The 20,225-nt window shown below is 46.5% G+C and overlaps 2 protein-coding genes across 2 annotated transcripts in view; both read right to left on the bottom strand.

Moving 5' to 3' along the window:
- Positions 1–20,225, bottom strand: part of LOC149343400 (phospholipid-transporting ATPase ABCA3-like) — a 110,074-nt gene that overhangs the window by 35,934 nt on the left and 53,915 nt on the right. Inside the window, exons 14-15 of the mRNA XM_089546956.1 lie at positions 19,865–20,038; positions 15,501–15,758 (exon numbers count right to left, since the gene is read on the bottom strand). Of these exons, the coding sequence (XP_089403082.1) occupies positions 15,501–15,758; positions 19,865–20,038 (432 nt within the window). The remainder of the gene's footprint in view (positions 1–15,500; positions 15,759–19,864; positions 20,039–20,225) is intronic.
- LOC149343402 (uncharacterized) lies at positions 7,162–11,187 on the bottom strand. Its single transcript, XM_089545901.1, has 2 exons — positions 10,637–11,187; positions 7,162–9,766 (listed from the first exon to the last, which is right to left on the bottom strand). The coding sequence occupies exons 1-2, from the start codon at positions 11,156–11,158 to the stop codon at positions 7,733–7,735; spliced, it is 2,556 nt and encodes an 851-aa protein (XP_089402027.1). The 5' UTR covers positions 11,159–11,187; the 3' UTR covers positions 7,162–7,732.

The raw sequence follows: 20,225 nt of genomic DNA on the forward strand, positions 1-20,225 counted from the left end.
AAGTTGCCCGTGTGACAGGGGTATAAATCCCCCCACGCACGCGCACAAACACATTCAAACACGTAAAATGGTACGGTTTCAAAAATATCTTTGCCGTGTACGATCATACACGGTAAACCATTTTTGAAAAGTCACTAAATTGCGTTTGAAAACTATCAAAATGTAGCAATTACAACTCAAACATGATGCCACTTCATTTTCAGAAATTATAACTTTTTATCGTCACGTGTATACAAGTACGCTGGACGAAGTTCCTACGGTAAACTCAGATTTCTGGATTTCCTGCAGCGCATACAGACCCCCCACCCCGGCGGCGCAACATGTAGGCTCTCAGCCCTGATTTCTCTTCACTGTTGCCGAAAAAAAAAAATCGACTACACGTCTTTCCGGGTGGACGGTCGCTTTTAGATAATGGGACTCTGTCAGCTAGGGGGATAGGGGAAATGAACAATAACGCCCCTGCACACTGCTTTGTTTTCTTTCTCCACATGGACTCAACAAACGCACTCGCGCAAGGCCTCGCGTATTTGTGTGTGTGTAGCTATTTTCGTCTTGTTATATGTCCGCAGCTGTATCCATGAGCAGGCAGAGAAAAAAAAAGCTGCTGTGTTGGTACTATCATGTCAGCAGTTCGGATACTCGAGCCAGTACTAACGACTTACTGTATTGCATTATGCCAAGTTTTCGATTAGCGTACCCTCCTAGCGGCCGCCAGGCGGAGCACGTTTTATGTTAGTGGTCCAACAGCGATACCAGACACTCAGAGAAAAAGACGACGTACAAGGAGGCTCCTTCTGTGTGTCTCATCTTATTCTGTGTCAGTGTCTGGCAGGGCTGTTGTCCACTCAATCCCTATGTATCAACTCCAAGTAGCCCAATCTGCCGTTCTTCAGAAACGCGTTTGCAGGGTTGCCTGAACGCCCTTGAATGTTTTCTGCCAAAAAGCATTTATAATTGTGGGTGCAGGTGGTCTCCAGAGCAGTAACGGGCAGTGCTGGCTTCAATAGGCAGAAATGAAAGGGGTGAGTCATGTGTGGACACGCCTTCCCCGGTGCACTTTACAAGGCTACGCTGGCGAACCTGACCGCGTCTTGTCGCTCGAGTCTGTTGACTGTCAGGACCACGCATGTAACTGCGAGCGCATAAAGGCTACTGGCAGTGTACGTTCCCCCCACCCCCCGCAGTTGTTGACGGAGCAAGCGTCGTTCCTGGAAAGAAACGCGCAACGCACCGCTTCACCACGACGGTGAGAGCAAGGGTTGGGTGCCGCGCTAAAGATTTTTATTACAAACCCCACTGCGCCCAGGGCGGGTGCGCCCTGACAAGTTGTACCCACTCCCCGCAGCAGAGGCACACAGGTCTGTCTCCTCTTTCTAGCCTGGCCTTGGCTGCAGAAGAACCTTGGATTGGAACGGCCGCATGTCAATCGCCTTCGCAAAACAGCTTCGCAGAACTGTGAAACCCCCTCCCTATTGTAAACAGCGTGACGTCAAAAAGTTGTGGCCCGGTTGGCAGAAGTGACAACTTTTGGTTCTGAGCCCGTGTTGTTGGTCCCGAGGGCTCCTTCGCCGCCTTTTTATCCCGATTCGAGACGCCTCGCCGGCCCTCACAGGATAGAAGAGGGGAAACGCTTGCGCTGAATGACTTAGGCCGGGTGGCAGGAGCGCGCTCCAGGCGCCAGTGAATCCGGCCGGTGCCTCATAATAGACCTCTCCCTGATGTAAACAGTGTGACGTCAAAAAGGTGTGCCCCGATGGGCAAAATCGTCGAATTTTGGTTCTGAACCGGTTTTTCAGGTGCCGAGCACTCCCCCACCAGCTTTGTTCCCTGATTCGAAACGCCTGGCAGCCTTCTTCTCCCAGTGTGAGCCTTCTCGGTACGGCGCATGTTTTGCCCTTCGGACCAGAAGCACGTGCGTTGATGACGTGTGTCTTGAAGGAAGCCAGTTTTCTTTGCACGTGTTGGCCTGCCTGCAAATCTGTATGCGCAGTCGCGTTTTTTTTTCTTTTTCAGGTGAGAAAAATGTAGAGCCTAAGATGTGTGTCCCAGAAAATAGTGAAAGCATTTTTTTTTCTGTCAACTTGAAGGAGCGAAAATTGCTAATTGATCACGTGCACTCAGTGGAGCAGATTGTCAATGAAAACTACCTCCATGGGGAAGTGACAGAAAGTGTGTGTCCTAAGTGAATCAACTTGAAATTCGAGGCCAATACAATGGGGTTTTGTTACGTTTTGCGCTAATAATAATAAACACAATCTTTATGCGAGCATAAAGTGCCTCTAAACAGATATGCGAAGCTGAAGAGATTACCGCGCATGCGGGAACACTTTATTTGCAGAGCCATCGCTATATGTGCTCATTCATGTGCAAGCAAACATTTTGACTTAGAAGTTACATTCAGCCAGAGCAATGCCTACTCCCAATATCTTAGAATGTCATGAAATATTGAGGAAAATAGATGTGTGTGTAAATGATGGCAGATTTTTTTCACGTTTCATGACCATGCACACAAAAGCAACCGCTGTGGCAAATGCTATTTCAAGGCCGGAATGCGAAGACAATGCAAGCATGCTGCTGCTGTATGCTTTTTTGTAAACAAGCATGAGGAACCGTCCTGGGCAAGAGGCTGAAGCGTTCGTCAGATCTGGTAAAATGTAGAGTTCCGGACCCTTCCAATTCGGGTTTTTTCATAACCACGCTAATGAAAATCTGGTCGTAAATGTTTATCAGGTAGACGAGCACCATTTTGAAAATATTTATGGTCTTTCTTCTAATTTGTGAATACGGATCGACACTAACGTCATATTATGTTCCCCGCTTTGTAAACCAGGTCAAAAAACAATTCGCGATGTAAAACCTGCTTCCCACATAACCTTGCTGAATTATCCTGAAGTCCTTGATGGTGTTGCTGAGAGGGCTTCGAAATCTGCTGAAAAATAGCTCTTAGACAAAATGTTTTCACCAATGTCAACCACAGACCAACCAGCCAAAGGACTTCATACCGGTTTCCAATAAATTTCACCAGAAGCTCTCGGCCCCTCGTGTTCACGGAACTATCCTGAGTAGTAGTAGTAAGTGGCTTTTATTGTAAATGAAAAAGAAGGTAAAAGGATTCTTGCCAGCGCCGGCATCTGCTATCATGTCTAGAAGCACCTGAGCTGGGGGATGGAAATGGAAAGCGAGATGACAGTGAAGGGGAAAACAAAGGGTAGAGAGAGAGGGAAAACCTTCCCACCTGCTTGTATTTCCATTACGCGAGGCGATACAGCCAGTGGGAAGGACCGCGAAAGTTGCCGGCGACCTGACACGTGAGGCGCGCACTTCGGGAGAGGGCGACCGCGCTCTCTCTCTCTCACACACACATACACTACGCTCGCCCGCTCTGCAAGCTCCCCTCTCACTCGCATACACCAAGCTGCCCCGCACGCCCGCAGCACAATTTTCTCCATTCTTGACCGGAGCGGAATTCCAGCCATGACTAACAATGAGGGACACCACCGCTTTTGAGCACCCGCGAGCAGATTGGCACTTGCGCTGGCACGTGGCAAGTGCCAGCGGTGCGAGCAGCAAGCCCACCATAGCAGACTTCCATATTTATGCAACTCACCTACTCCTATCTAGACACTACACGCGCATTCGTGCAGCGCCATGCGCAGCAAATGTCGCTGTACTATTGTGGAGCAGCTCTTCCGGAAACCGCCATTTACAAGAGCTAGTTTTGAATCATAATACCCTGTAGCCGAGACTGACAACTGATTGCATTTCTAACGATTTCGGTATCCGTGGTTTGCACACCGCTGAGGGAAAGTACTGGTATTTCATGTAGTGCAAACAATGGCAAGAGATGCTGGCATTGTTTCTGCTGCATTGCGCGCATGCATATCACCAGCTACGCTCCCATATACCTTTCAAGAATGTTATCCGTGCATTCTTTTTTTCTTGCAGTGTGTGATTGACATATAATTTTGGGGGCATGCTTTGCCACTACAATGCTAGTGAAATCGCACTGTCCACACATGCACTTCGCCACTGGTAGAGGCAGAAGCAGAAGGCTTCATTCACTTCCATTGATGTGCATTTTCATAAGACAAACGCATGTTCCTTATAAAAACAGGACCATTTTATTGCAACATCTGCTAAGCACGTTCAGACGCCTTGCACAACTCCCCCACACATCATGGTGGCAGCCTGCAAGCAAACAAGTCCATACCAATGTCATATGTGAGTCTATTTTCAGGAAGTGACAGGAAATGTCAGTGCTCAAAAGTGGGTATTAGCTTGCTCTTTACTGCTCAACCATTGCAGTTACTTTCCATTGACTTAGTGTTTCAGTAACACACAAACACATATGCTTACCTCCCGTCATACAAAAATGTGAGGGCAGTAACGGAAAAGGAAAGAAAATATGTGCATAAACATAGCAAGTGGACTGAAAAGTCCTTACATACATCTAAGTAATTTGCTGCCACTGTAACAATGAGAGCAGATAAGTTAGGATAAAAGCCTGCTGAGCACGATAGAAACATTCTGCTTACGCCATACAGGGTGATACAAAGCTGCTGGAACAATGATACACTGCTTGTTTTGATGTCACCAGCAGTTCACGAAGAAAAACCTTACCAGCAGAAGGCTGTATCCATTACACACAAGCAGAAAAATGTGAGCTGTGAGGTTGAATATCCCTTGAAAGTGTATATTGATACTGTGCTTCCAAGGAAAGTGAACGCCACAAGCGGGCTAGTAGCAAAAGAAAAGACGCAGCTATAGAACAGAAGAAAGGAGCAGGCATAAGATGTACAGCATGTCCAACTAAGCTATACTTGGGGAAAAAGAAACAACTCAACAGTGCCGTTGCAACGGACATATAAAAGCCCCACATTTTTGAAAATATAAAGCGGAAAGAAATGAAAACACACTGTTTCATGTTTCATATAGCAGGGATCTCAACGGTTACATTTGAAAATCAATTACAAGCATATTTAGAGTGCATTCATCCACAAATGTGCTTCAGCGCCTTTTCAGCTAAGGAAAACACCCAACTCAAGGAGGGCTGTGTAGCTTTCAAGCATTTGTATGAAACAAGTGATAAGTTTATAGCAAAAATACCCTCTATAATGATTTTACCTCACATATACTCACCTACGAGGCCATAACAGGAGGGCGGAAAGAAAAACTATATTGTTGCAAAACAGCAAACGACTAGGCGAGGTCTGATGGTCTGCAGCGGCAAGTCTTCAGGGAGTGCAGACATGTTGCATGCCATTTTCAAAATACAGTACCAGCATTTTTTCCAGCGCTAGATGTGGTGCGTATAAAAATTAGGCTCCCCGTGATTTGAACAGGACAGGAATAGAGGTCACAACTGGCTGTGGTCCTCCACTGGATGTGACCTGGCTGGTGATGGGAACACAAGAAAGATATCAACATAGGTTCAATAACTTATAGTTCATAGTTGCTCAACCATGAGCTAATCACACAGGACAACCCATGAGATAGAGGTGTTTCTGACAGTCATCGTAGTGGTTACACAGTTCTCGCTGGTTGAACCGACTACTGATTGTCAAGCAGGATGTGCCGTGAGAAAGAGGTGTGTCCTGACAGTCATAGTAGTGGTTACACAGTTCTCCCTGGTTGAACCGACTACTGACTGTGAAGCAGGATGTGCCATGAGACAGAGGTGCGTCCTGACAGTCATCGTAGTGGTTACACAGTTCTCGCTGGTTGAACCGACTACTGATTGTCAAGCAGGATGTGCCATGAGACAGAGGTGCGTCCTGAGAGTCATCGTAGTGGTTACGCAGTTCTCGCTGGTTGAACCGACTACTGATTGTCAAGCAGGATGTGCTATGAGACAGAGGTGTGTCTTGAGAGTCATTGTAGTGGTTACACAGTTCTCGCTGGTTGAACCGACTACTGATTGTCAAGCAGGATGTGCCATGAGACAGAGGTGCGTCCTGACATTCATAGTAGTGGTTACACAGTTCTCGCTGGTTGAACCGACTACTGATTGTCAAGCAGGATGTGCTATGAGACAGAGGTGTGTCCTGAGAGTCATCGTAGTGGTTACGCAGTTCTCGCTGGTTGAACCGACTACTGATTGTGAAGCAGGATGTGCCATGAGACAGAGGTGCGTCCTGACAGTCATCGTAGTGGTTACGCAGTTCTCGCTGGTTGAACCGACTACTGATTGTCAAGCAGGATGTGCTATGAGACAGAGGTGCGTCCTGACAGTCATAGTAGTGGTTACACAGTTCTCGCTGGTTGAACCGACTACTGATTGTCAAGCAGGATGTGCTATGAGACAGAGGTGTGTCCTGAGAGTCATCGTAGTGGTTACGCAGTTCTCGCTGGTTGAACCGACTACTGATTATGAAGCAGGATGTGCCGTGAGACAGAGGTGCGTCCTGACAGTCATCGTAGTGGTTACGCAGTTCTTGCTGGTTGAACCGACTACTGATTGTCAAGGGAATGTGCCATGAGATGGAGGTGCATTCTGACAGTCATTATAGTGGTTGCACAGTTCGGGCTGTTTGACAGACTACTGTATTTTCAGGTGTACAGGTCGCATTTCTTTCTGAAATTTTCGTCGGTGCGACTTATAAACGGAATAAATGCGGGTCGGACCAGCTGCTCCCGAAAAGGTGCTTGTGTGCTGGTATGGATGTGCTGCGCGATGCCTAACTGAGCCGACCACTACCGCGTCCCTTATAGTCCATGTCACTTTGTTATGTTTAAACCAGCAACTTACAATTTTGAGATTTGAAAATATCGGTGCGCGCTGTCTCTTGAGCGAGTGGATAACTGTCTCCAACATACTGTTATCTTGTGCATCCGGCAGTCGGCGGCGGCAGCTAAAATGAGTGCACGCCATTTTCATAATGCAGTACGATGATTTTTTCCGGTGCTAGCTGCGGTGTGTATAAAGATTGGTTCGCCCAGTTAGATAGGAGTCAGCAACTACCGTGCATGGCCTCTGGTATAGCCAGTAGGGAGCGCATGCATGGTGACACCAGACAAACTTCAGTGTTTGGCCATACAGTGCTGCTATTACGCCGTGTCACTAACATAACGTGCACACATTTTAGCCGACGATGACGAGCGCCAGACGCGCAAAATAAGGGTATGATGGATGCAGTTTTTCATTTGTGCATTTTATTTACTTTTGACTGCGCCTTTGCGTGCCTTCCGTATGTATCTCAATAAACATTTTTAAAAGTCCTATCTAGTTTTTAGATTGTATATGAGCTGCCACAATTGTCGGCGCAATTTTTTTACAGGTGATCCTCAACGACCCCAGTGGACAGGTGCGTCTTGTACACCGGTGCGGCTTATGTACGTTTTTTGGATAAACAGCCATCTGAAGGGGGATACGACTTATACACCACAAAACACGGTACTGATTGTCAAGGGGGATGTGCCATGAGATAGAGGTGCTTCTGACAGTCATTGTAGTGGTTACACAGTTCTCGCTGGTTGAACCGACTACTGATTGTCAAGGAGGATATGCCACGAGACAGAGGTGCTTCTGACAGTCATTGTAGTGGTGACACAGTTCTGGCTGGTTGAACCGACTACTGTTTGTCAAGCAGGATGTGCCATGAGAAAGAGGTGCATACTTATAGTCATCGTAGTGGTTACACAGTTCTCGCTGGTTGAACCGACTACTCGTACGGGAAGTGACATGATTTTTTTCAGACAGTGGCATTGCTTTTCTGCTTCAAACATACATAGTTCACTCCTTTTGGGCACACGCTTCTTTCTTCCGTTTGGAAGAAGCTGTTTTTTTTAGTTGGCTTTTCTCTATGGCAAGCCTATTCCATTCTGGTCGGCGGATTTCCATTGAGCGGGTAGTTCGGGGGTCAATAATTTCTGGAAGAATGCAGTCTCTGTAGAATCGAATAAGACTTTGCTCCATTTTGTTCCTCCAGAACTCATCATCTCGCAGCAGCTGCTGCACATGAATTCCTTTTGTGGTGTACACAACAAAGTTACAGTACGACCTCCCAGTAATGTGAAGCTGGCCCTGAATTTGATAAAAGTATTGGTGAGACTGCGGAAGCGTAGGAGCAGTACTGCTATCTGTTTTCGCACAGATCTTTCGAGCAGCTTCCAGTGGGTCCTGGTCTTTTGTTGTGTACGGACATTTGACCTCCACAATACCATCAGTACCAACCAGACCATCAGGTGAAGCAGCCAAAAAACCATGCTCTATATCTACAAAAAGCCCGCACTGCTGCACCTCATTTTGCTTCAAAGTTTCATACAAGCTCAAGGCTTCTTTCTCATGGTGCCTTCCATGTTCCATGGCTGCTGTAGTGAAGCTCTTTCTGTGCACAAGGCTTTTGACAAGTACGTCACATGGAGTAGAGTCCTTCCGTGTACAAACGGATTGGAAGTATGATGCTGTAAGGCGATGCTGCCTCTCAGCATGCCAGGCTGGATTATCAGCCTGACCTCGTGTTGCGTTTTCAATTTCCTCCTGCTGCTTGCGATCAACTTGCAAACACTGAAGCATTTCTCTAGTCTTTTCAGAGAACTGTTCAGGTGGCATATCTGGCTGTTCACAGTTAGGCCCATAGTGACGAAAAGATTCGCAGGCCATAGGATCTTTGTGTCTAGGCTTCTGCTGACCACAGTCATCAAAGAGCCGTTTCCTCTGCAGCCTTTTATGCACTCGTTCGTCATTTTTTTTTGCTACATACTTTTTCAGGACAGGTGCTGGACTCTTGTTAGTTGCAGCTTTAGCAGCTATGGCATGCCACTGAGGTCCAAGCTGAAAACTCAGTCCAGCACCTTGGCACCGATGCTCATAAGAGCCTTTTTGGCACCGGTTGATCTGTTTGCCACCTGAAAACTTGGCAGCAAGAGACATGTAGTTCTCTGCAAGGTTGCTTGTATCCCCTGTCACCAGGCGGGCAGCCTTGTCAGCAATAATATTTGCTGCAGTCATTATCTTGACTTTCAGCATTTGAGGAATGCACCCCCAGGAATTTTCACTCTGCGTTCCATCACAAAAATACCTTTTGCATTTCTCATGGCAGCCAAATACATGACTTGGCCCATTCAAGAGATCAGCAGTCAGATCTTGTGCGCTGCGCTTTATCAGCTCTTGCCTCTCCTCTGAGGAGCCCTGAAACTCCCGCAGGGTGCGGGCATAGTGGCTGATTGCTTTGCGGGCACCATTTTTGATGCGTTTTATTCTAGGGCCACTTAGGATGCTGGCACTCCCTTTGCATTCTTTCACAACACCGTAGAGGCGAGTGGTATAACATTTGACTGCATGATTGGCACACTCGCTCTTCTTTATGAAACGACCGTAGTCTACTTTCGTGCTGATTTGATGGTAGACAGATGAATCACCATCCCCTATGAAGGTACGGTATTCCAGGCCATGCATCTCTGTACTCATTTTGAACCCTTCCACAATAATGTCAGCCTCCATAGCACCAGAGCTTGCACTCCAGTTTTTGTAGCACGCATGCTCTTTCACCTGCTTCTGTTCTCTTGTGTAGTACTCACAGGTACTGCACAGTTTGTTCCTCACACCCAGGTAAAGCAGCTTCTGCGTGCGTGCTCCAATGATTACCGCAACTCCAGAATTTGCTGAATACCTGTGGCCATGGCTTCTGTGTGACCAGCCGCCGTCAACCACCACCGTGATGTGTGGAGTGCTCTGGTCCTCACAGAACTCCCCTGCTTCAGCCGCCAACCTTCGCTCCTCTTGGCCAGCTTTGAGCATATGCTCTATGAGCACATGCTTCCAATGCTGAAAAACATAATGGTTGTTCCACATGAGTACAGAAATTACCACCCACAACGAATCACAACACACAAACGTGGGTATGAGCGCATGCTGGTTGGTTCTTCATGCTTTTGAAGTGCAAAAGATAAGGACAATGAGAGAGGCTGAAAAGGGAGGGCGTGATGCATAGCTGCAAGCCCTGAGCTTCCTGACCACCCATTTTGCATGTGGTGGACTTCCACAAAGACCAATCCGTGTGTGTTGTCCCTGTGGACAATGACGGTGTGTGCAGTTTTGCCTTGTCACTCGCAATATGCCGCTGCATAGGTGCTTAAACTTTATGCACACCGTGATGTCACAGTCATGTCTGTGGACACCTATGTACTCACAGTTATGAGGTAAAACATGAAATAACAGTGCACAAAAGACCGAAAAATGAATAGTGTTCTTGTTGTGCTTCCTGCTAGCGTGGCACACAAGCTTGGGTTTAACATTTTCCAATCCTCTCCACAAGTTCAGGCTTAGTTTTCTTTGTTGCTATTTAAAAAAAAGCCACAATTACTACACTGCTGCCTGGTATTAGTTTTCAAGAACACTGCCAGTGAGAAAACACACAAACTACATTTGCACCTTTTGCAAGATAAGTGGACAGTTAGTAAGACACGCAAAGCTACCTAGCCAAGTGTGCACAGAATACTAAGCATAATATGTCCCTGTCTTTTTTTTGCGCTTCATGCTTCGCCATTATGACCATACTAAGCATGTTTTGCCCCTTGACGTGGCCAATCCCCATATGTTGGTGCTTGCAAATCATGCAAATACACGAGAGCAGGTGCCAAAACCAATACTCTGAAATACAAGAAAAATATTGCAATGGTAGGTACACCGTCCTACCTTTCCAACACAGTCCTCCCGGCGCATAAATGCTCCTTTGCTCATGACTGGGACCTGCATAACTGACATCACCTCCTCCAGGTGAGAATGGCCACACCCTATACTCATAAATGCCCAGACAGCAGCATCATTGACGCCAAGCTCAAGGCTGTTTCCGAGGGATGCCGGTTCCGGAACCGGGTCTGTGGTGACCTTTCTGACCTCATTACAGCCACTGCATTGAAAGATCAGCTCAGACCACAGCCCTATTTTTCGCTCCTTTTGAAATACAAAGTGGCCCTCTTTCGACTGAGGGCAACTATGAGTGTCAAGATGCCGTATGGCAGCTATGAAGTGTGTCAGTGACACCACCCTCCTCCCCGAAATAGCCTTAGGCTGTGGCGTCTCCACTGCATCTGTGACTCTTTCAAAGGAAAGGTCTGGTAAGGGTTCGTCACCGCCGAGTCCCAGACCATTCCAATAGTCAGGTCCTCCAGCATCTGTAAGGCCCATACTGGGTTCCACATGTGGGGGAGTGGACATTTCTGCACCTCTGCTGCTTTCTGGCAGGGTTTCTTCCTGCCTGAAATATGTGGTGAAATGAATATTAAGAACAGAATCATTGTAAATAAGTCCATCATTGTAAAATAAAGCTTCAAAATACAGCAGACAATGCTCTCCATACGAAATTGTGATGTATCCAACAGACAATGGTAGCAATTTGGTTGCATCATGATGAAGCAATAAAACCATAAATGGTTGCTCATGCTCAGAAGTGTGCAGTCTCATCGACTGCAGAATAAGCATGTCTGGCCGTTTATCAGAAATACTGCAGAAGATGTGCAGTGAAGCTGCTTCACACAAGTCCTTGCTGTGTGCTATACTAGTGCACGCAACCTCCAAGAAATAGCTATATTTCAGTTTTCGTTTCCATTGTTTTATAATTTCAGTCATGTTGAAGACATGATTGTGCGCTAAAATGCGGTACAACTGGCAATACTAAAAGCATATTATGTAATACAACCACAATGCGTAATGTGAAACATGAACTACTAAGAGCAGGTTACATGCTTTTCATTGTCTTATTTTTCTTCAGTAAATGTTTCAACAAGAACAGTTATCGTACACCATATCTAATAATCTTGATTTTTATTTTGTAATCCTGCATTGTGGAATGGAAATGATGTTTTTGCCCGATAGCCTAGGTACTTCACATGCCTGCACAGGATCGCAAGACTACATTAGTGCAGCCTGGTGATAACTTTATACCGTGACTGCCAAGAGTGGGCTGTTTGAAGTTTGCGTCAGGCTTTTGATACAGGATCCTAATTTGATTGGTTTGATTTGAATGATTGAAGTCTTTATTCAGACAAGTTTGGTGTGAGGGACAGGACAAAAGGCAATTCACTTTTGCCTGACGAGTCCCTGTCACTCATTACACTGCTAACACTTCCTGTTTTCTAGAACCACACACAACATACACTCAAGGCAGACCGACGTCTTGATAACATGGTTGGCATGGTTCTCACTGTGTCAAAGGAAGTACACTGGATAGTGCACAGAGCACAGTTTTCATCTGGGGCACTTGAACATCCATCACTTTCATCACAAGTTTTGCTCTCTGGCCCCTTTTTCAACACTACAGACAATAAAAAATGAGAAGTGGGGCTTCTTCGACATCCCTAAATTGTACTTCACAATTTATTCTTGCAGCGAAGTAGGAGAAGAAAAATTTACTTGCAGTGAATACGAAACAGAAGCATGCACTGACTAGCACGTTTCTCTAGCCAGAGTTATGCAGTGAATTTCACAAGCACAATTATATTTCTTTGAAAACACCGGCCTCATAGCACGAAACTAGAAGATAATCAGCATCATAGGTGCGAGCCAGGTGCATGAATGAAGAAAATTGAACCTCCTCAGCAAAAAATTTCAAGTGCTAAGAACTAGTTTATCACCGGTACTAAGGTATCTGCAGTAGCTACGGCTCGCAGTGCGCTTGTACGATTTTTTATCACGCTTTGCCCCTCCCTCGTCATAATCTACACATAAGCTGCCAAATGCCACTCGCATAGAAAGGTGTCCATCCCCCCACAACGTAAACTGCCGCTTCCACGCACTGCACTGCGAGCTCCTAACGAACTCAGGAGGAATGCAAAACGCAAACGCGAAATGTTTTGCGCAATGCAGAATCAGCAGGTGATTTTATCGCCCTGTATAAGCTGTAGTATACTTTTTTAGAAATGCCAACAGTTTATAGACTTACTTCAGAGCGGAGTGAAGAAAAAAATTTCATCTGCCACATCTGGGATCCAACCCGCGACGTGCGCATGCTCAGGACGAGAGTCGTCATATACATAAAATATCCCTCAATGCCCTCTGTGACTTTTAAAACTCATCGCTTATTTCTAAACACAAGCCCCTCAACTCTCCAATTTAGAGCCACTTCTACAGGACCCCAGCTAAGGAACAAAGAATTATGCAGCAGATTTCTGCTCTCGCCTTACGAAATGTCACAGTGCCGTGACACTGGTAATCTTGCACACGCGTTCATGAAAAACCGCACTCGATAACACACACTACGAGGTAGCTCACGCACGCGACACAGGTACAGTTGGGACTTCAATGCACATACTAATAACAAAATTGCGGTCCGAATGGCTCACCTGCGTTTGGCCCTGACATCAGCCATGCGCGTACGACGCTTTGTGATCGTCGACCTTTTGCTTTGAAGGTATCGCCGCCGATTCCCCATTTGACACTTTTACACAAAAAAAAACTGGGAAGATAACGTGATAAAAAACGGCGCTGCACATAAATACAAAAGCACAGTAAAAAAAAAACACCAACAAGCAAAACAGCACGATACGCCGATGACAGCCTGCGGAGCAGCCGAAGAAGCGACCGAAAGGCAGGACAGGCTTCAGCGTAGTCAGCCGTCCGTACCGGGGCGAGAGTTGCGGGCGTCACACACACATGGGAGGCGCTGCGCACACGTTTCAGTAAACCCCAATAGTTAGTGTCTCGTACGTCTTGCTTCAAAATGTTTGACAGCGCCACTGTCGTTGACCGGCGGAACTCCATTGTTGAGTCAAAACGCCCGCGAGATTCAAATGCAGCAGCCCCGTCGACCAACAAACGGGGCGAGTGCGAGCTAACATGAGCCGTTTATCATACCCAAATTTACATCACTGGTAGTTTAAGACCAGCGACTTCAGTTCCTGTCAAAAAAGCCTGGAATATAACAGTGATCTTTCGCGCTGGATGTATTTTGCGGAGGTTACGGCGCACCAAAAAATAGCGCAATTGAATGGCGCTGTAATACCGTTCTGTTTGTCATAGCGAAATTCGGCCTTGAGCAGGTTTTTGAATATTTCCTAAATATTTCGCGTGCAAAATTTGTTCCCTATACGACGTTTACTTGCTTCTAAAACTTAGATCAAAAAAGCGCAGTTTCTAGGTTACGACCAACTTTGAACAATGAAAACTAAAAAATTATGACATGTAGCTCAATGAAATTTTCAAGAATTAACAACATGGGTACTATCTACAATCCTGCTAAATATGTTTGTGATTTATGAACTGGACTAGGAGTTATTAATGCGCCATTCTTTTAAATTTCACACTTTTTTATGGCACCAGTTCTAAATAACTACCCAATATAACTCAATAAATTGCCTGTAAGGTCCTCGAGTCACACTTAATCTAAAAGCTGCAGAAGCAGTTTTCTTTTCGGAGCAGTAGTTTTCGTAAACAGCAAATCCAACGCAGGCAAGTCGAGCAAAAATATCGTTTTATGCCCCTCGCTCTTTTGCTCACTGCTATCATACTAACGTGAATAGCTTTTAGCGACACATACCATCGCAAAGAAGATACAATTATCTTTACAATGCGCTCAATATCATTTCTCTAGCGCAAACGGATGAGCCACACCGCTCACACAAACATGACGAAAAACGGCTGCTGACCGCCGCTAGCGTGGTACCGCCGCCTTAAGACGTTAAATCTTCATATTTCTCGAAAAAACAACTGAAGTGAAATTTTTCAAAATAAGACTTTTCATTACGTTGTTTCATACACCATTCGCCAAATTTTAACTCCAACCAATTTTTGGAGCTTGAGGGAACCATGAAAGAGCGCGCACTTGAGCAAAATTTTTTTCTATAAAAATACTTTCATCACAATGGATGCACACAAGTGTCGACTCCAGTTTTTTGCAAAACATCGGCAGTGTAGCTTATTGGGTTTTGGTATGTTTTGCGTGGCATGAACAAGAACTGGATCAAATTGTGCACCTGGTTTTAAAGAAAATGGGACAGTTATTGTTTTTGCGCACGCAGCAATTTAAAACCGCCCTTCCCTGCCCGCTCCGGCAGTTTGCTGTCACCTGTAGCTGTCTTATATATAGACAACGCTTACATGTCATCTGCATGTCAGCGTTTTGTTTGCACGAATCACAGCAGGTTTCACATTCTTTAAGAAAGGGACGGAGGTTATTTATACATAAGTCGTTCTCAGTGACGGACACGAATCTGGCGATTTTGAAGTCCATGGCATCTTACACAGCGTTTTTATCCCTGTGCTCTTGTAGAAACATTAGAGGGCATCACAATGCCAGAGACTGTTCGGGAACAACGGTGGTTCAGCGATGCTCTCCATGACCAGGGGGAGACCGCTGCATTTGTGAACGGCTGATAAAAGGTAAATTTATGAACCGTGAGCCATGTTTCTGGAAGCTCTCAGTACAACAGATAAGGCGAGGGCCTCTCGAGTGCCTGCCGATCTCAAAGGGACAGACCGCATGGTCACCGTCATTAAGACACGCACAAACTTATAATCCAGGAACGTTCTCGAAAACTAAGGCACCGTGGAAGCAGCGCCTCACCTGTGGCCTCTGTCCCAGTTCTCCGTACGTGTAGAGGAAGGAGTCGCCTACGTTGGAGACGATCCTCTCGGTGCGCCGCATAGCCTGGATCTCGAGCAGAAAGAGCAGCGTGAGCAGGAGTGGTGGGAGCAGCCAGCTGAAGAGCGGTTGCTTCTTCTGGCGCCAGACGCAGGTGGCCCGCTTGGCCAGAAGGGCCCACACGCGACCCATGAGGCCGGGTTCCGCGGAAACGGTGGTCGCCATTATCTTCACCACGGACTCTGCCCGCAACACCAAAATCGAGAGTTCCGTTGTCCAAGAAACGCTTCCACAGGCGGTATTGCCACCGACAGTGCTTCAAGCATGCACAAGCGACCATTATAACCATGCCAGAAAGCATCATCTTATTGAGCAGCGTCTCGATTCAAACTTGACATCCACCCCTCGTAATTGAGGCGTCGGTAGTTCGACCGGATTATTATTTAGAAATGAATGATTGCTTGCTTTCTTTTTTTGCGTGAACTGGTACCCTTTAGCATGGGACGGACGATTCACAGGAAAAGCTATGCAAGAGCTTTCAGAACGGTTGGATTACTGTTGAAACGTTCGCTGAGAGTGAGTGCGCCAAGCACCACCGGACAAAACAGAATGACTGGCACCGCTTTACTTCAAATGGCAACAAGCGGCCACCGGACTGTGTGACAGGGCAGCTGCTTATTACTGTATCTTTCAGACGGAACCCCCTGCACATGCGCTGTCGGTCGCCTAGCGGCGCAGGAGCGGTACGGTTTTTTTCCCCCAACGCTTCGCACTCCCGCTCCGCCGGCTGGGGCCTCGGCGAAGGGACAGCGCAGGAGACATTGCACACAGTGAGAAACTCGTGGTGCTTGAGCGCTATGAAAAACTGCGCTTAACCCAGGTCTTGTGTTATGCAAATGTGTTATGGAATAGAAGTTAATAGCTGGAGAAAGCTGGCTGCGCAAGACCTTGACCTCTCAGTAAACCATGAAAGCCTATCATCTGCACATGCCTGAAAAGAAACGACCCAACATACTAAAAGTGCGTTCTCCTGCTCATTATCGATGTAATTTTATTATCAATACGAGGGGGTACCCAAAAGAAACTGGACTTATTTTTGTTTGAACCTATTTGTTCACATTTTAAGCACAGACCTTCAATCTCCTTCAAAGTATTCCCCACTTGCAATGATACGCTTGTCGAATCTTTCATTCTATTTTCAAAACATTGTTTAAATTAATCTTTTGTTATGCTTGACAGTGCCTCCGTCGTTTTTTTTTCTTCACCTCAGCAACATCAGCGAAACGCTTTCCATTCACCTATTTTTTCATTCTAGGAAACAAAGAAAGTAGCACGGGGCAAGGTCGGGAGAGTATGAGGGTTGAGGAATAGGGGTCATGCCATTTTTGCTCCAAAATTGTCGTAGAGACAGGGCTGTGTGAGCAGGGGCATTGCCATGATGAGAAAACCAGTCACCCGACCGCCACAAATCTGGCCGCTTCCGCCCCACACTGTAGCCCAATCTCTTCAAAACATCCAAGTAGAAAGCCTGGCTAACTGTCTGACCCTGCGGAACAAATTCTCAATGGACGACTCCTCTCACGTCGAAAAAACAAATCAGCATTGTTTTGAGGTTTGGTTTCACCTGAGCAGCTTTCTTGAGGCGAGGTGAATTTGAAGTTTTCCATTGGCAGATTGTTGCTTTGATTCAGGATTCAAATTCAGGAACACTTGAGTTGTCCCCATAGCATCGTCCTTGTACGTCTTTCTTAATATTTCAAGAGTTTCCATTCAACTTTTTCCGAGCAAAAATTATAATTTCACTGGCGCACGCTGTTCACGAAAATCAGCCATTGCAAAAACGACATTCACACAAAACAGTCGTCACTCTAAAACTCTGCCTAAACTAGTCTGACCTCCTTTAACGACGGCACTCGGTTTACTGACTCTGTAGTGTTCGTTCTTTGCGCTCCTAGTGGCAAAACGCGGTACCACAGAAGCTTAGCCGACCAAAAAATTCAGTCCGGTTTCTTTTGGGTACCCCCTCGTATGTATACGCCGCCTGTTGTGACATTTGAGCACTGGGTGCCTAGTTAGATTTCCTGCGATAAAGCAGGACGGAATGCACGCACGGACTGAATAAAACACAGAACCTGTATTCCTCGTCCCCATCGTTAATTCGCTTGGCAAGTGAACGGCCCCTTGTTCTAGGATGATAATAGGAATGATAAGCGCAGGTAGGAGAGACAGTCCTCGAAATAATTATTTGTCTAGTATCCAGGTGAATGTGTATTCTACTTCTCATTGTATGGAAGTGCTGAATACGGACGGTAAAAGTTGACAAAGCTGGGTGCACACGGCCCCTACCTTATTAAGGCAGGGAATCCTGCCAGGCATTGTATAGATTACAACCTACAAACAAAGCAGAACCTAGTGCGGTAATTTAATAAGGCAAGTCAACATTTTCTGCTCATGACGAGGCAGTCATGGTCTTGTCGGTCTGGCGTGCTTGTGAAGACACTTCTCTCATGGGGTGAAACCACCCCACGAGGGAACACAGCACTGCTGTGGTTATGGTGAACTAGTTGGCGGGTAGTTGCGAATTTTGTGCAAAACGCTGCGCAAAATGCTCAATACTCCACTGCCTGCACAGTCCAACCGGCATCATATCGGTGAATCGATATATACACGCTAAACGAAACTCAATACTCTCCAACTGTCAGTGATTCCAGGCGCGCAGTCGTTTATTTGCACATGGTGGACAGTTTTCCGGAGATTGAAAACGAAGGGAAACCTTCAATATTCAGCACGTACATATCATGAGAATTGGGTTGACACGTTGTTTTTCATTCGAAGCACCACCAGGTTCAAGCGCCGGCTGAAGGCAGGAAATCGACAGTAGCACGTGCTGCACGGCGGGGCATTTGTAAAGGGCGAGAAGAGAAAATTTCAGCGCCATGATGCCCATGAAAAACAACCAAACAACGTTGCGCAGTGTTCCTCATCAAAGGGAATTCACAACATGTGCTTCATTAATGGTCTGTACAAATCTAATGCCCCACATGGAAAGCCTTCGGAAAACAAAGCTAAGAATGGCATATCACTGTGATCACTGCACTGGTCTACGCTGCACTGGAACCTGCAGATGTGGTTATCCTTGACCTGACCTCACTCACAATTGACCTCACTTCAAACAGGGTGTCATAGACCCCATCGTCATCATGGTGTTGCACATGGCACCAGAAAAAAGGGAGGCAGTGCTTGGGTTTTTGCACCGCCCGAGCGCGTTAATCTAAAGCTTGCACCGGGCCGACGACGGAGCCAACGGAGCCAACGGAGCCGACGGAGCATGGAGAAGGACGAAAAAAAAATTTGCAGGGGACACTTAAGCTTAAGCCTTAAGAGTACGATGCGATAGCGTAATGAGTTAATTGCCATATATGCAGAAATTCATTCTCTAATTTACATTTTTAGATCCCTGGGCGAACTCATACGATTCCTGGCCCAGTGGTGCAGAGGTTAAGCGATGCGTTACTGCCCTGCGATGCTGGGCGCTCCAGCTGCGGGATTTCAGGAGCTCAGTTTGCTCTTCCTAAGCGACCAATCATTACTTTAACTGCCACCTGTCATGGTGGTTGGGCAGTTTGCTCACTATCCGGTGGGCAGCCTGTGGTGACGCCGCAATGTCACGTGACCTAGGTCACGTGACCTGCCTCTTAAGTTGCTCTTTCGGGACCACCTGCCAGAGCGATGCCCGTGATTTTTTACTCACAACTCCGACGCCGACAACGGCGGCACCAGATTTTATTGTGAATGGGGACTTTAACGCTGTCGCGTTAGAAAAAAAATGCTGCGCGTCTCCATCTCTAGGCGACGGCCATGGATGCGGAGAGAAGGTTCTTTGTGGAAGATTTTATAATAAGCCTACCGCACTCGACACGACTGCCCAGAGGGAGATCATGTAATCAACCCCTTTGTAAAGCGGAAGCCTTCTTTTCATCAGAAAAGGGCTAGAGAAAATTTCCTACGAATGTCGCCGGGGGCTGGAAGACCAGTTCGTTTTTGACCTTTGATTGACTTGCATTCAATGAGTAGTTTATTGTTGTTTTATAAGTAATACCAGTCAAAAATTCATGAAAGTAATTTAAGAACACTCAACCTTACTGCACTAACGTCCTGTTTTTGAAAAGTAACTGAGAAAAGCGGTTCGTTAAATTAGTTAAATCCCCATGAAGTGGGGTAGCTCTACTGATTCACACCACTAGCATGAGCGAAGTCTCCTTCTGCCCGCAGTTGCCGAACACGTGTGAGTGGTGGCGGGCTCGCTCCTCCACATTAAGCGCACTGCAAGTTTTGTCCAGCAGAACTATACCTTTGACTTCGATCACGGACTGCTCGTTCTTGGCGACGTCTAGCTGCTGCTGTTGCTGCAGGTTGTGCAAGTGGTGCTCCTCACCGACGCGAATAAGCACATCCTCGAGCGAGGTCAGCGTCATCCCCACGGACTCGATGCCAAGCTCCTCACTCTGTTGTTCCAGGCCCTGGGACATTGAATCGCAGGAAGTGGTTTGTACAGGGCTGCCTCGGAGGACTCGTATCCGCACGGATATAATGCAGCTGCTGCTGAAAATGACTAGCTTCAATAACTACCAGCCATATTGGGCCTCAGGTTTACGTAAAACTTACGTTTCTCGATGCCTGGTGAAGTCACAAGTTTTTTTTCCGGTA

Source organism: Amblyomma mixtum, chromosome 5 (assembly GCF_055824585.1).
Source record: "Amblyomma mixtum isolate Tamu chromosome 5, ASM5582458v1, whole genome shotgun sequence".
NCBI classification, from domain to species: Eukaryota; Metazoa; Arthropoda; class Arachnida; order Ixodida; family Ixodidae; genus Amblyomma; species Amblyomma mixtum.

Coding starts and splice junctions, on each gene's coding strand:
- LOC149343402 (XM_089545901.1), bottom strand. CDS start 11,158: ATGTCCACTCCCCCACATGTGGAACCCAGTATGGGCCTTACAGATGCT. Junction 9,767..10,636: donor GGGAGGACTGTGTTGGAAAG/GTAGGACGGTGT, acceptor TATGTTTTTCAG/CATTGGAAGCATGTGCTCAT.